Source organism: Perissodus microlepis, chromosome 20 (assembly GCF_051167445.1).
Source record: "Perissodus microlepis isolate ML-2025 ecotype Zambia chromosome 20, ASM5116744v1, whole genome shotgun sequence".
Classification (NCBI taxonomy): Eukaryota; Metazoa; Chordata; class Actinopteri; order Cichliformes; family Cichlidae; genus Perissodus; species Perissodus microlepis.
The window spans coordinates 27,959,018-27,975,201 of record NC_140480.1 but is presented as its reverse complement, the minus strand read 5'-3'; the positions used below and the strand labels follow the sequence as shown (position 1 = coordinate 27,975,201).

The window sequence follows — 16,184 nt, the reverse complement described above, 5'->3', positions numbered from 1 at the left end:
TTTGTTTTTTTTTCTTCTCTCAGTCAAAACATAACCACGATATTCAAATATCAAAATGGAGCTGTTAGTGTGACCTTGTCGGTGTCAGACTTCAGTAAGACACAGCCTCACACAGCCTGCAGAAAATAATGAGCAATTCGCGCAGTTACTTTGCTACACTACTCTCGTGCTCTGGGGGGCCTGTAGATGTCTGGGGCCTTGATCTCCTCCATTCCTGCTTCATGTCCACACCTACTATTAGACAGTTACACGGAGAACCCTTGTGAATATATGGATCTACACGCACACAGGTGTGTGTTGTCGGACATGTGTGCTGCTCAGTAGTGATGGGTCGTTCGCGAACTAAATGGCTCTTAGAGCCGACTCTTTGAAGTGAACGACGTGAGCCGGCTCCTTATTGGGAGCCGTGAGGTTTTTCTTTTCTTTCTCTCACCCTCTCTCTCGCCCTTTTTTCCGCTAAACTCCGCATGCGCGGCCTGTACTTTGCGCTGGGCAGAGGGGGGAGGGGCGTTAGTTACACTCGCAGTAGCACAGGAACAGAGCCAGAGAGAAAAAGAGCGAGGGACAACAACGTCACATTAGAAAGGTATAGTAATCATCCACTATTTTCAGTTGCAGATGATAAAGGATTCAGAAATCATGCAGGCCCATATGACAGAGAATGTGCATCTTCTTTTTGTTTTAATATTTTAATTTATATTTAATTGTGTTGTGGTTTGCAGTGTTTTGTGTTGTTTCACGTTAAATTTGTTTAAAAGGAAAAAGCTGAAAATTTAAATAGTTAAAAGTTTAAAATGTAAATAGTTGTTTTTTGTATTATATGATTTATTTATTACATTTTATGTGGAGTGAATAAATAAAGTATATTTATGGTGGCCCTTAGAGACAAAGCCACGTACAAACTCCAAAACACGTACAAACTCAGAAGCACGTACAAACTCAGAATCACATACAAAAGACAACAGAAGTGCTCCAGGATGCTAGGGCGCAGTGTTGAGCTTTTGTTACCTAGTGGCTACACAAGCCAGAAAGTATCAACAACCGGATTTGGTGTGTGGTAGTAACAGGTAAATGAACTTTTTTTTTTAATTATTTGAATAAATATGAGTGCTTGTCTATAAATACACAAACAATACACACATGCTTTCAATTGTGTAATTTAAGTGATCTGGGTAGCTCTGTTTTGGAAGTTCAGTTAACGCTAGAAATGTGTTTTGGAGTTTGTACGTGCTTTTTGGAGTTTGTATGTGCTTTAGAGTTTGTACGTGTTTTGTCTCTAGGGGCCATATATAAACATATATAAATAAAACCACTTTTTTTACATTAGTAATTCCTTTTCTGCATAATTTTATATTATTGTTAATGATAAATTAATTAAAGCAACAAAACAACCTGAAGAGCCGGTTCGGAGCCGAAAGAGCCGGCTCTTTTTAGTGAGCCGAGCCGAAAGAGCCGGATCTCTAAAAAGAGCCGGAAATCCCATCACTACTGCCCAGTAACATTCAATATTTATTATTTACTGTTACTTGTGGTTATGTTGGTTGTTGCTGTGGATGCGGATGTGCTCATGTGTACGCCGCTGCTTTGCGCTGCGTTTGGCTGGGAATTGTTGAAATTAAATGTTTACATCTTTGTATATGAATCACATGAATTAGCGCACTGTACATCACCCAAAGAAATTTCTACTTACTAAATCTGGACCTGGATATCAGCTTCACACCAGCCATTCGTAGTGTTATAAGTCTACTTCACGATCTTCTGAAGAGTCCTGAGTGTTTGGTGACTTCTGAGTGACTTTTAAGTTTAAACAATACTCTGGCACGGAAAAGGTTACGGCTTTCTTTGGACTTTTATATCCCTGAAAAAATGCTTCCTCTCTCTCACAGAATCTGTTGATTTCGGAGCCTTGAATTGGTTCAAAGGCCTTGACTGTCTTACTCGCCACATATTGACAAAAATATTCGTTTTGATTTCTTTTATTATTATTATCGATATTACAATATTTCTCTGACTGTAATAGCTCGTTTTTAAGCCTCCCAGTTATCAGTATTGTGATCACACTATTGCTTTAATATTATTGAGACTACACAACACATTCATTCCTGACCTCCACATATCCAGCTGAACAGGATTACTATACTCTGTGTAGATTTACACATTCTTTCATGGAACATTGAAATAACTGTGTTGTGTAGATTTTTAACATATCTCCTGGATCATTACTAACTGTATGTTTAGTTTTACTTGTAGAGTTGTTGGTAAGACCAGACAAGGAGCTCAAACAATTTCATTTTATGGTTCCCAAAACAAAACAAGCCGAAAAACAATGAAAATAATGTCAAAAACTTTTAAAAACAACTATGTGGAAACGGTAAGAGTGTGCAGATCATCCAGCAGAGGGCACCATTATATCAAAAAATCGTTCAAATGTGACTTAAAGCTTTATTAAATGAAGCATGTCTATTAAAGTATAGTTACTACTTTTCAAAGGTGGTGGCTGTAAATGCTGCACTTGAAGCACAGTCCTTACCAGTTAGGGCATTTTAAAGATCTCGAGGTGAAATATTGTGGAATTTTTTCAAACTTGCTAAATGTGTCATTTATAGAAGAGAAATAACAGCTTTTGAAAAATTGAATGTTGATCTGAATTCTGAGAAAGCTGCAAAAAGTTAGCTGGAAAATGAACAGTGCAACAGATTTCACAGAAGCTGGCGGAAAAAAAACAAACTAAATTCATTGTGGTTGGATTCTGTTTTAATCAAGATTTTCATGGATTCATGCACATTCTCCACTTCCTGGTATCAAACAACAAACATTTTACAGTGCTCAGGATGACTTCATTTACATGCAACAATTTTGACTTTTTCCTTTTTTAAAAACAAAAACAAAATGCTTCAAATTCATATTTTGAATGATCACTTTCCCCCCTGTAAACCTCTCTGATATAAAAAGCTTACATTTAGATATGATAAAAATAACTGAGTCACTGACTCAAAGCAAATAACTATAAAATATGATACAAAATAAGCAGCCCGAGCATCTTCAGGTCATGGTGTTGCTCACAGTCCCATCACAGAGGGAAGCACAGCAGCACCTGTGGAAGGAGAGTGCTTTCAGTCCACTCAGACGGACCATCTTGCATCCGAATCCGGGACTTTCCAGTTCAGCTGGAAGCCTTTGTCGTAGACTTCGTAGAGCACCTTCGTCACGTAATGATTCCCTCCTTCCTGATACAGCTCCAGGTACTTCCTGTAAAGCTTCAGGGCCGTGCATGAGTCCTCCGTGCTGTCGTGGGTTTCTCCCTGGATGTTGAGGCCTGTGGACATGAAAAAAAGGTCAGGAATGATTCAAATGAAAGTGTTCAGCTTCAGATTACAGTGTGGATATGAGGAATTAACACGTACGCTTTAGTGCGTGAACTCAAAAAAGCCTCTAAATACTTTGTTGTTCAGATTTAATTCCAAGATGGGTTTGATGACAACTAAAACATCATGAACTATACTGACTTCGGTAACATGAGCGGATTATCCAGTTTACATATTTGGATCCTAATCCCTCTCACAGTAATAATGTGATTTAATTCGATTACAGACTCATATTTGGATTATTTGGATTTGATTTTGTTTTTTTGTTTCTACTAACTTACCAAGAAAATACCAAGCAAGGAATTTCAGAGAAATCATCCTCTTGTAGGGCAATCGGAAGAGGTGGACGGTGTCAATAACTTGATCTTTGGGAACCTTAAGAAAAAAAATAAAAAACATTAAAATCAAAGCACATCTATAAAAAACACATCTCTAAACTACATGAACTAATTTGAAATTTAAAACTGATGAAATAACGTACCACTAAATTAATGACACGAAAGTCATTCTGCAGGCCGTGGCCGACGAAGCGAACTCCTGCATCGATGAGGAAGCGTAGCTTCAGGTAGGTCGACTTCAGCGTGGTCACGTGCTTAGATGATACTGTGGCATCCAGGTCTCCAGGTTCGATTCCAGAGTATTTTGTCAAATAGTCGACCACCTGGAAGAACAAATTGACAAGTTAGCGGGTGGATCCTTGAAACATTATATATTCATTCTTTTAGGTCATCGTGGTCTTTTCTCTCTGCAGCTTCTCACCTGCTCCTGAGTGGAGATGTAGTCATCGATAAAGGGGACCCCCTCGTTGGGCCCCTGACCCCTCACACAGGTGATCCTGGCCACAGACATCTGACTGGGCATGATGGTCGATTTGGTGCCGCCGCTATGCAGCACTGCTTCCTCCTGCAAACGCACATATTCAGGGGTCAATTTTGTTTTAAATACTTGAGTCAGATTAGCTGAACTACTGAAAATATGTACTAGGAATATTTAAAATAGTTTTTAATCCTATATTATAATTAATGATGCCAGACTTACCTCACTGAGCTTTACAAACTCAGCGTCCAGCCCCACCAGGTCACCAGCCTGCGGCATCTCACTGACTGTGAGTGGGATGAAAGTGGCGTCTGTCTTGCTCTGCTTCTCAGTCCGATATAAGTCGGATTTGACTTCAGACTGATTGTGCTGACACTCACTGCGGAGGTCGTATTTGGTGTGGTAGTTTCTCTTGGCGTAACACAGGATGGCTGGCACTTTCCAGCTCACATCAAACTGTGCAGCCTCAGTCTGAAAACAAAAGGAGAAACATTTTTAAATGACTGCACACATTAAAGTTAGCATGAATAAACAAGCAGGAATCTTATCTAGGATCCTTACCTTCTCAATCGGCTCAATGAGGAAGTCATTGAAGAGGTACCACTGCTGGCGAGAGACTCCCTGAAATAATAAAATCATTTTGAATGTTAAAAATTAAACTTTTTGTAGTCAGCAGATGTCAAACTTTTCTTATCTAAGCGTCACTCACCTCTTTTCTTTGATGGTAGGTCTCACCCACTTTGATGTGTGCGACCAGATTACCACCCGTGCCAGCGTCCAGGATGTGTGGCACCGTGACCACCAAGTCATACAGAGAAGCTCCCTCCGCCTGTTCAGCAGCACTTAACTAGTAACAGAAAGTGCAAATAATTGTAAGATAAACTTTTTCATTTCACAAAAGTTGAGAAATTCATGTGTTACAGAAACAAAAACACTAAAACCAACCTATAGTTCAATATCTACAGATTAGTGTAATAATGTTTTAAAAATATTGCTCCTGGAAATATGGTTTTAATTTTGAAGTCAAATTTTAACTTGGTGATGAAAAGTTACTCAATTATTTCTTCAAGTGCAAAGATCAGCTGAAAATCTAAAGTCCTCACCTCCTCGCCCTCAGGCCAGCTGCTGATCTCCAGTCTCTGACTTTTGCTGAGGGACATCTTGAGAGTGGCGGGGATCCACACGTGACGCTGATCCTGATCTGTCTTCTGCATGGATTTGTTGAAGGCGTACTATAAAAACAGAAACATGGGCAATCATGTAAATAATGAACACATAAATCATTAGTTTCTTTGTTTCTTTTAACTGTATTTAAACACAGTGAATCAGTCACTTACCTCGGCCTGAACCTTCCAGAATTCGGCCTCTTTGCTGCTGTTCACCTCACAGTTTATCACCAAAACATCTGGGAGATGTCGAATGTTGCGTGTCTGCACCTACAGTGTAACACAAAGAAATGATTACCCTGCACAAAAGGTAACAATCAACCATAAATGATTTGTCATTATGAGTGAATGAAAGCTGTAACTCACTGTGGGCTGATACTTGTCACAGTTTCCACACCATGTGTGAGATCTCTGCTGCAGGCAGATGCTTTTCTTCAGGATCTCAGCAAAGTCGTGCTCCTTTATTCTTTTTCCTGAAGTGTCAAAGTACAATGAATATCAGTGTACATCAAATCAAGCAGATATTTCCCTCTGCTCATTCAAAAACTAAATTAATTCAAACCATTATGTAATCATTAATAGTTCAAGCTTCAAAGACAGAGTAATTCACAGTCACAGAGTGCTCTCAGACTCACCTTGAGAGTCGGGGTAATGCATGTTGAACAGCGACATGAGGGAGGAGTGGACTGTTTCTATGCCACAGAGACACAGGCTGCGGTTCTCAACGTCAGAACAAAACAGCTCTCTAATGACAGAGTCGCCAGAGGAGCCCAGAGAACTGCAACACAAACACAAATCACAGTTTCAGAAACCAGAAGGAAAACTCTGCATTTATAAACAAACATAATGATAAGACTGGGACAGTGTCCAGTAAGAATGCAGGTCAACAACGATGTGTTTTACCTGCTCCTGGTCGTCCTGTAGGCCCGTGGATCCTCCTGCTCCTGTGTCTCCTGGAAGAGCTGGTAGAGGATGAAGTGATTCCATCTCTGGATTAAGCGACCTAGCTCGACTGTTCCTGTCGTCTCCTCACAGTTTGAGAGGATCAGGCCCATCTCTTTGGCTTCAGGGACGTTTCGAAGTGCTCTGAGGAAGTTGCTGGCCTTAAGGAAGAAGACATTAGAGGTTACTTTGGGCAGTCACAACAAAATGAGATTTCAAAATAAGAGCCTTGCAATCCCCAACAGATTGAAAAAAAAAGAAAGAAAGAAACTTACCTGACATGGATCTCCTTGTGACAAATCCAACATGTGGAAGAGGAAGCCGAGTTCACAAGCCAAACAAAACTCCTTGTGGCACAAATGATTCTGAACAAGGCAGCGAACTGGCTCCAGGAAGTATAACACCTAAGATGCAAACATAAAAGACCCATGGAACATTTGACAAATTGTCTCATATTAAAAATTAAATGTACACATTGTGAATCTTCAGCTTCTTACCTGGATCATGCAGTTACAGTAGGCGTTGGGAATCTGCGGCTCCAGGCCAGCAAACAAGGTCCTGTTGTAATGTTTGAAGTCAAAATCTTCCCGTCCACGTTTAGAGTATTTAATTGTCACCTGAAGCACAACAAACACATCTTTGTCACATGTTTTGGAAATCAAAGCTTGTAGCAACACTCTAGAAATTGTTACATATCATAATTAACTGTATCTCTATGAACACCAGGGTGAAACATAGCAAGTCCAACCTTTCTGTACTTTTCGGGAACAGTGTGAAGGAGCGGCTCTTCATCACTCTCTGCTGGAGATTCAGGGACGTGGTTGTAATAACCAGGTGTCCCTTCTTTATTTGCAGGGACCTGCAAACAACAAACAGGGGAAAAAACTTAAAATACACCATGTGGAGATGGGTTTAACTTTTTTTGTAAATTTATTACAATATTGTAAAAATGACAGTTTAAAAGAGCAACAAGTTTTTTACATACCTGGTTACAGGGGCAGGCGTAAGGATTTTCCACATAACTGTTGAAGCCAACAGTTTCAATAGTTTGTGGGATTTCTGGGTCCATCCCAGGAGCCCATCTGTTGAAAAGAAACATGTTTTAGATGGAAACCTTTAATGGGAACTACATGAGACTCTAATTTTGAGAACTGCTTTTAAAATGTTGAGCAAACCATTTATATCAACTGGGGAAGACTCGACATTATCTTACAAACTTTTATTGAATCTGACAACAATATTTATGAACGCTCTAATGCAAACTCTTCAGTCTCGTTAGTGATTGTGTTACCTTGAGCTGGGTGTAGCCTGGGCAGTGGGGATGGGAGAGCAGGGCTGCAGGTTATGATTCCAGGTCAGCTGAGGCTGTGCATCCACAACGCAGGGCTCTCTGGAGTAGACGTTAAACATAACGTCCCGAGTATCGGACCAGAGACGCACACATCCCCCCGAATCTCCAAAGGCTAAGGCTTGTTTGCTGGATGAGACCTCAAAACTTGTGAGAAAGTGGCCGTTTGTGTTGACGTGGAAAATATCCGCCACGTTGGCGAGGCCAGTGGGCTCACAGAACTGACACTCACCTGGAAAAAGACACAGAATGCAGGCAGTTATAGCAAAGCCACAAATCACACAAAGAAATTGTGTGTCACATTTTTTGGCCAAACATAGTAAGACTATGCTACAGAAAACTGGACTAAAGAATCCTGTAGCCAGCTTCATACCTGTCTGTGAGATGATTGCGAGCCGTGACGTGTAGGTAGGAATGAAGCGCACGAAGAAGGGATCCACATGCACCCAAAGGGGGGTTGCAGCTCGCATCATGCGGAGGTCATACACCATGAGGAAACGTTCATTCAGCCCTCGGCTGGAGAACCCATTCACAGCCAAAAGGTTTCCGTGAACATCAAAGTCTGACAGGCCGCCAGGAAATGCGTCAAACTTTTGTGTCCTGAATGTGCGCAAGTCTCGAAGGGTCACCTGTTATCAGCAGAGGGTCAGTTTTAGAGAGATATAAACCAAACCTCGTCAAACTGATGCAATCAGGGGATACTTACTTTGCCAGAAGGGTGCCCAAAGACGAAGAAACGATTGGTCTGACGCATTATTGTCACTCCAGGTGCCTCCACTGTGAACTGGAAGGACAATCGAGACAGCAGACAGTCAGACACTCGCTGTGAAGTCAGTTGTATGATGTGCCAGTGGTGTAAGCATAGATAGTTGTGGATTTTGATAAACATAAGCCTGGTGTCTTACTTTTTGAGTTTCTTGAAGTGTGTTCATGTCAACTTCAACCACATAGTTTTGTAATCCCCCCATGAGCAGCATGTTATCAGTCATGAGGAGACTGTGCATATCAGCTCCTTCTTCCATCCTGCAAAGCACCAAAAATTGCCATTAATTCAATAACATAAGGAATAATTTCACAGCTTCAGGTCATCAACAGTCAATGTAACACTTACCGATAATCAAACATGACGAGGCCTCCACGAGTGTAACATCTGAGGTTGCACTCAGAAAGGAACAGCACGCCTGTGTCCAAACTCTGCATGTGTCTGATGGCATCAGTTGCATGCACTTGGAAAGAAGAGTAGCGTGCCATCGTAGGTCCAAGGAAGGATTTTACATGACCCTAAGAGAAGAGCACAAATATTATTAAACAGTGCAAAGTTTAAGGTGAATGTAGAAGAAACAAACTCTGCTGAAGCATCATTTTGGCTCTTACCGTGTAGTTTCCCATCCAGAGCATTTCCCGCTGCAGGTCAAAATGTGTTGCAGTGACGGGGATGCCAGCTTCTGAAACTTTACTGTGCAGCTCAGAAAAAATCCCCTTCCTTACGTGCACAGGTTTAGGAACGGTCACAGCCAGCTCCTGTGTGTACATTCTCACGTCTTGGTGGAGGTTTGGATTCAGATATGAGTTCATGGTGGGCTCCAGTCCCCCAGGAGTCCACTGAGGAGACCAGTGAGGAGTCCAGTGAAGAGAGTTCATAGTCCTGTGATGGTTGGCCCAGTATTCACCTAATCTTTTGTTGAGAGCTTCAAAAATCTTCTTGAGTTCAGCTAAATCAGCCTGCAGAGGAACTGGAACTTCTGTAAATAGTAGTACTTGCAGGTTTAATCTTGATCTCTTGAAATGAAGAAAACTGGAGTCCAGATCTAAAGTCTGATGGAGAGAGCCACGTATTTAACCTCCACTGGGATTCAAGGCGGTCCTAAGAGTCGTTGACTGTCCCTGCATTAAACGTTAGGCTCACAGGTTTCAGGGTCTGAATCAAGGTGGGTGTGGCTGAGTTTACATGAATACAGGTGTGAATTCTTTGGGAGACGTGGGCATCGTGTCATCATTAAGCCCGCATTAAGGTGTCAGAGGGGGGTTGACCCAGTTTTTGCCTGAGCGTGTTGTTTCTGAATTGCACCAAGATAATGAGTTTGATCAGACTGGGAGGACCTCGTTTAGCACGCTTAATCCACACCTTGATTAACAGCCGTCGTCAACAGGTCGTCAAAAGCACCAAATTCCTTGGTGTCCGAGATGCACCAGATGTTGAGTTTGATTCTTCTGAGCTTCTCCAACAAATTTGCTGCATGTTGGACGACAGTTATGTTACACATATTGTAACAAACTAACCATGATTTAATCAATCAAATGGTCCTTTAGCGTGACTGTTGTTAAAATTCACTGGATTAATGTCAGAGTTCAGTCTTCATCCTGTGTATCCAGGTAGTTGTTGTTCTGAAGTGGTGATCAAAAAGTTGTGGAAATGGATCCATATAGATGAAAAACATTATCATCAGCGGTGAATTCAACATTTCAGTAACAATTAAAATAAAAATTGACTGGATTAATCTCAGAGTTCAACATTGATTAAATAAAATTAAAGTTTTAAACTTTACAGGTTTTATTTTCTCATCCAATTAATGAAAAATACAACTTTTGGTTCAGCCCTAGCTGAAACCATATAATCCAAATTTGATGCCCTCATTGGTTGAGTCAGTTCAATTGAAGCTGATAGTTGACTGTTGATTAAAGATATTTTCAGCTATTGTCTGTTATCTGTTTCAGTGGTATTGATTAACCTTGGAATGGTGATTGTTTGGTTTTAATTAACAAAGGACCATCAGCACTTGTCCAAACTGCATTTGTGTGAATAAAATAAATGACAACCAACATTCAAAAACACAAAAATGAGCACTTTTATTGATTTCATCATGTTCCTGTTTCCATCAGTGGTTTATTCAACAAACTAGCTATAACAAGTTTATGATCTTACAATAAAGACACTTAAGTCATTTTCCTCAGCCTGTGCTTTTCTGGGTCAACTTCCTGTTTCACGTTTGACCCACTCACCCGTGTCACAGCAATAGAACATGAAAATTTAAGCTTTTTAACTTTTTTAGCAAAGAATTTAACTCAGGAAAATAAACCCTGTGTAGCCTTAATTCAGCTTTTAACATGTTTAGTGTTACTAACAAAGAAAAGATCCACAGACATGAATTGGGCCGAAACAAAAGAAAAAGTCCTTTATGGGGCAGGCTTGTTGGAGACCAGGCGGGGCTCATTTAACCCTTCTGATTCACACCTTGATTACCAGCTTGAAACCCGTGACCCTAAAAACAAAGACAAGCTCAACGACTCTCAGGACCACACCAACCATAAAATTAAACAACAGTTTGTCCCATTTTTGGAAAACATCTTTTGCTCCTGGAGTAAAATAAAACAAATACTATAAAGATTAGTTTCATGTGGTTTGAGCGACTTCCTGTATCTGTCCTTGTGGCAGCAGAGTTAGAGAAAGTGTGCAGCAGATTAGTTTGAATTTCAAACACAATTTGTCTAAATGTTGAAAAAGCCTGAATATTTAAATACTTTAATATTTAATACTCTTTGATCTTTTATTTCACAGTCTGACTTACACTGCAGCTGCCATCTTGTTTTTAAAAATGACTGCCCTCCAGGAAAAATAAAATACATATATTTGTATTACACGAACATTGCCAAGTCATTTACTGGCTAATAACTTATATTTATCAATTACATTTAGTACATTTAGGACCTCTGAAGGGTAGCATCCTCTAGTGTCTCAAAAATGTTTTTACTTGCTGGTTTGACACAACCTGAGCCGTGTAACTGTCTAATAGTAGGTGTGGGGAGCCCTGCCCCCCAGGACATGAAGCAGGAATGCAGGAGATCAAGGCCCCAGACATCTACAGGCCCCCCAGAGCACGAGAGTAGTGTAGCAAAGTAACTGCGCAAATTGCTCGTTATTTTCTGCAGGCTGTGTGAGGCTGTGTCTTACTGAAGTCTGACACCGACAAGGTCACACTAACAGCTGCATTTTGATATTTGAATATCGTGGTTATGTTTTGACTGAGAGAAGAAAAAAAAAAACCGAAGTAGACGAAAATCGCTCCAATTTCAATTATGGGTCGATCTGTGTGAGGATATTAAAAAAGAAAAGTTCATCTCAGTTTTGCTGTTCCATAAAATATCAGTATTATTCCTGAAGAGCAGTTAGTCACAGCTAAACATAAAAGTACAATAACAAAAATATGAGCAAGGATTGATGCTTGACTTTAATGGCAACTTTGACAATTAATTCTCATGGATTTCTGTCAATTTGCAAATTGTATGTACTATGTATAAAATTTGTCTGTTTAATAAAAACAATTTGTTTTATTGTTCATATCTATGAAATATAATGTGGATAAATGGGACAAAGGTTGAACTGAATCTTAACATTTATCAGATCACAGGTGAGGCTGTGTTAAAGCAGCAAGGAAAACATTTTTTGAGAAACTAGAGGATGTTGAATTTCAGAGGTCCTAAATATGCATTATTTAAAGGTCTTAAAGGTCTTCTGAGTTTTTGCTTTTTGGTTGTGCAAACAAACTAAATACAGGTATGTTACTTTTCCTGGAGGGCAGCCATTTTTAAAAACAAGATGGCAGCTGCAGTGTAAGTCAGACTGTGTCAGACCTTCGTCCCGTAATGATTCCCTCCTTCCTGAAACAGCTCCAGGAACTTCCTGTAAAGCTTCAGGGCCGTGCATGAGTCCTCCGTGCTGTCATGGGTTTCTCCCTGGATGTTGAGGGCTGTGGACATGAAAAAGAATGATCAGAAATTATTCTGCTTTCTTTCTCTCTCAGTCTATCTTTCACAAGCTCAAGATATAATTCTTACAGAGGCTATATAAAGTGCTAGTGGTTGTGAGTGGTGGTTCAGTCCATGTTATTATTGTGTGTTTGAGGGTACAGTTGTCCATTGTGTGTGTGTGTAGGTGGTTGTGGTGTGTGTATGTCCAGTCCATGTGTTAACGTGGGTCAGATGTCAGGAGGCAGAGTTCAAGAGTCTGACAGCTGTGGGGAAGAAGCTGTTCCGGTACCTGGTGGTCTTAGTCCGGCGGCTCCTGTAGCGCCTCCCAGAGGGCAGGAGGGTGAAGAGTCCATGTGATGGGTGACTGGGGTCTTTGATGATTTTCCCAGCCCTTTTCAGACACCGCTTCCTGTAGATGTCCTTTATGGCAGGGAGTGGTGCTCCGGCGATGCGCTGGGCAGTTTTCACGACCCTCTGCAACGCCTTCCGGTCCGAGGCAGAGCAGTTCCCGTACCAGACTGTTATACAGTTGGTCAGGATGCTCTCGATGGTGCAACGATAGAAGTTCACCATCGTTGTCACTGATGAGGCCAATCACCGTGGTGTCATCTGCAAACTTAATGATGGTGTTGGAACCATCAGCAGGTCTGCAGTCGTGGGTGAAGAGGGAGTAGAGGAAAGGGCTCATCACACAGCCTTGTGGTACACCGGTGTTCATCGTGATTGTAGATGAGCAGCGGTTATCCAGCCGGACATGTTGGGGGCGGTTGGTCAGGAAGTCCAGTAACCATTTGAGGGAACTGATGCCCAGGTCTGTCAGTTTCCTGATGAGTTGTGAGGGGAGGGTTGTATTGAATGCTGAACTGAAGTCTATAAACAGCATTCTGGCGTAGGTGGTGTTGTTGTCCAGGTGTGAGAGGACAGAGTGCAGTGCGATGGAGACTGCATCCTCTGTGCTCCTGTTCTGGCGGTATGCGAATTGGTGGGGGTCCAGGGTGGGGGGGAGACAGGATTTGAAGTGTGCTAGGACCAGCTGCTCTAAACACTTAGTGATGATGGGGGTGAGTGCTACTGGGCGGTAGTCATTGAGGCAAGATGGGTTGGAGTTTTTGGGTATCGGGACGATGGAGGTGGATTTGAAGCAGGCCGGTACCACAGCGTGGGCCAAGGACAGATTGAATATGTCTGTGAGCACTCCTGCAAGCTCCCCAGGACACGCTCTGAGAACACGCCCGGGGATGCCATCGGGACCTGCAGCCTTGTGGACATTGATCCTGCTCAGCACCGCTCCTACATCGGTGGGGGAGAGAGTCAGAGGTTGGTGGTCTGGCGTCACGTCTGCTTTGGTTACTGATGTTGAACTTTATTTTGTTCATAAGGTTAATTATTAGAGTTGCCAACCATCCCGTAAAAAACGGAATCGTCTCGTATTCAGAGAAAATATTACGCGTTTCGTATTTAGGTGAAAAGGAACAGTTTGTCCCGGACTTCAGCTACAATGAAAAAGACACAAAGCTGGAGTTATTCTGTGTCTTTGCTGCACAGCTGCCTCTTCTTCTCTCATCCTCTCACCCTCCCTCTCCTGTTTCTACTTCAGTCATGAAACTGATCAATGATCAGCTGATCGGCTTTTCTCTCTTGTTTATTTATCGCCCACTTTGCGCCAGAAAGAGGAGACCAGCGGATGTCGCGCTAAACAACAGCAGCACTTTTAAGCTTGATCAGCTGTTGTTAGAATTTATTTAATATTCATTTCTAGTATCAGCTGATGTTTGCTGGAGCCACAGCTGTAAACCTGCTGGTCATGATATCGGTTTGGTTATGTGATGAGAGGGAAACATGAAGACGAAACCAGGAGATGTCCTTACTGAATCATCAGAGCTGTGATGGAGAAACAGGTTTACCTTTTAGTTAACATGAATGAGTTGAAGGGAAGTGATGAACTGTTTCTGAGAGACAAATAACACCAGGATCCTTTTCTAAGTAGCTGACAGCTGGTAACTGTGCAGGGGCGGGTCTAGCAAAGTGTTGCCAGGGGGGCAGGTAGGGCATTAACAGGGAGAGGGGGGCACAAGGAAATACTTTCTTATTCTCATTTAAAATGTCTCACTTTTAAAAAAATAATTATCTGAGTCTTGCAACAAACAATTGATAGATTGATACATATATACCATCAGAACAGTGTACATCACTGTCACAACAGTGTTTATTTTCATTCAAAGGCTTTATGATTTTTGCTATAATGGTGGGCCGGTCTCTAGTCAAAATGCCTGGGACGATTTTTTTGTCCCAGTCCAGCTCTGTATGCAGCTCATCTTCAGTCTGGTGTTACCTACATCTTCCTATTCAGAAGGCAGAATTTCCGAGTTCTGAGTACAATCGAAAGCACCACGACTGCAGTTTTTGTGTTGGATGTAAAAAGCAGGCTAGGATAGAATCAGGCGTGGGATTTCTCTCGTGGAAATGTGCACATTATTTTTTCCTTTCTATTGGTAGGTGGCACAGTGCACTTGTGGCAAGTAAGCAAGCTAGAAGACTGGCAATCTTGCTGGGTATCCAGTTACAGAAGCAACACATTAACAAGAGAATTCTGAGTAAAATCAAAGTTACTTTCCCTAGTAACAAGTTACTCTGAAAGTAACGAGTAACTTGAAGTAACTGAGTTACTTTTGATAGAAGTAACTAGCAATGTAACTAAGTTACTAATTTAAAGTAACTTACCCAACACTGGACACTACTCATGTCAGCACTTATATTTCTGACCTCGTGTTATAATCGATTAAACGCGATCTCCTCCCTTTTGCCCCCATTTTTGATGTTGTGGGTACAAATGATCAGGCATGACATTCTCATAATAAATCAGATAAAATACTGCAAATAATTAATCCTGCATTTGTGTGATTGAAATGTGTGTGCAATGACACCGTTTTAAAGATTTGGCCTAAATGATCGTGGCTCAAGAGTTGGGAGTTCGCCTTGTAATCAGAAGGTTGCTGGTTCGAGCCCCGGCTTGGACAGTCTCGGTCGTTGTGTCCTTGGGCAAGACACTTCACCCGTTACCTACTGGTGGTGGTCAGAGGGCCCGGTGGCGCCAGTGTCCGGCAGCCTCGCCTCTGTCAGTGCGCCCCAGGGTGGCCCCAATGTAGCTGCCATCACCAGTGTGTGAATGTGTGTGTGGATGACTGGTTGTGTAAAGCGCTTTGGGGTCCTTACGGACTAGAAAAGCACTATACAAATACAGACCATTTACCATAATGAGCAGATAAATATTTTTGAAATCTGGGCGTATTTCCAGGCACTAAGTGTATTCTTGACTATCATACAGCTCACACAATTAGAACATTGCATAACATTTTTTTTTCCATCAGTTTTCAAATCCAAAAAATACATTGTAGCTGCAGTGATTCCTTAATTAGTCAATGATTAGAGTTCAATTCGGCTGGGAAATATTAACTGCTGTTTTTGAGAAGTAGTGTTTTTAACACAGGAAACATAAAAAGAAAATATGAGAGAGAAAAGATGGACGTTCAGCTTTAGAACTTTTCTGCTCTGGTTCAAAAACGTCCTCCTGTTGGAGCAGTTTAACTGCAGCAAACCAAAGGTGAACACGGTGCACACGGGCAGAAAATAGATTTGTTTGTTAAAGTCACAACCTTTGGTTTAAGGTTCACTAGGAAACTGAAGTTCCTGGTTTATTGGAAACCACAGTATATATTAACCACAACCAAGTACTTTATTGACAGATATGACAGTGAACAGTGAGAAAATATACATAACACTGTTTTGTTATATTTTTTGCAT

At 41.4% G+C, this 16,184-nt stretch overlaps 1 protein-coding gene across 1 annotated transcript; it reads right to left on the bottom strand.

Moving 5' to 3' along the window:
- Positions 1-3,122: 3,122 nt before the first annotated feature.
- LOC146364767 (PAN2-PAN3 deadenylation complex catalytic subunit PAN2-like) lies at positions 3,123-12,392 on the bottom strand. The gene is made up of 23 exons (XM_084917730.1): positions 12,267-12,392; positions 9,012-9,239; positions 8,749-8,918; positions 8,543-8,660; positions 8,344-8,421; positions 8,011-8,266; positions 7,581-7,869; positions 7,275-7,371; positions 7,038-7,148; positions 6,787-6,906; positions 6,565-6,693; positions 6,251-6,450; positions 5,983-6,125; positions 5,714-5,820; positions 5,519-5,617; positions 5,285-5,413; positions 4,891-5,028; positions 4,743-4,802; positions 4,404-4,652; positions 4,125-4,268; positions 3,847-4,026; positions 3,647-3,740; positions 3,123-3,316 (listed from the first exon to the last, which is right to left on the bottom strand). Exons 1-23 carry the CDS (start codon positions 12,390-12,392, stop codon positions 3,123-3,125), a joined length of 3,459 nt encoding a protein of 1,152 aa, XP_084773856.1.
- Positions 12,393-16,184: the final 3,792 nt, after the last annotated feature.

Bases quoted from the DNA above. Each gene is read 5' to 3' on its own strand.
- LOC146364767 (XM_084917730.1), bottom strand. From the start codon at position 12,392: ATGTCCACAGCCCTCAACATCCAGGGAGAAACCCATGACAGCACGGAG. The intron at 7,870-8,010 runs GTATGAAGCTGG...GTCTTTTTCCAG, and splicing joins CGCAATCATCTCACAGACAG to GTGAGTGTCAGTTCTGTGAG. The intron at 4,653-4,742 runs GTAAGGATCCTA...TTTTGTTTTCAG, and splicing joins TCATTGAGCCGATTGAGAAG to ACTGAGGCTGCACAGTTTGA.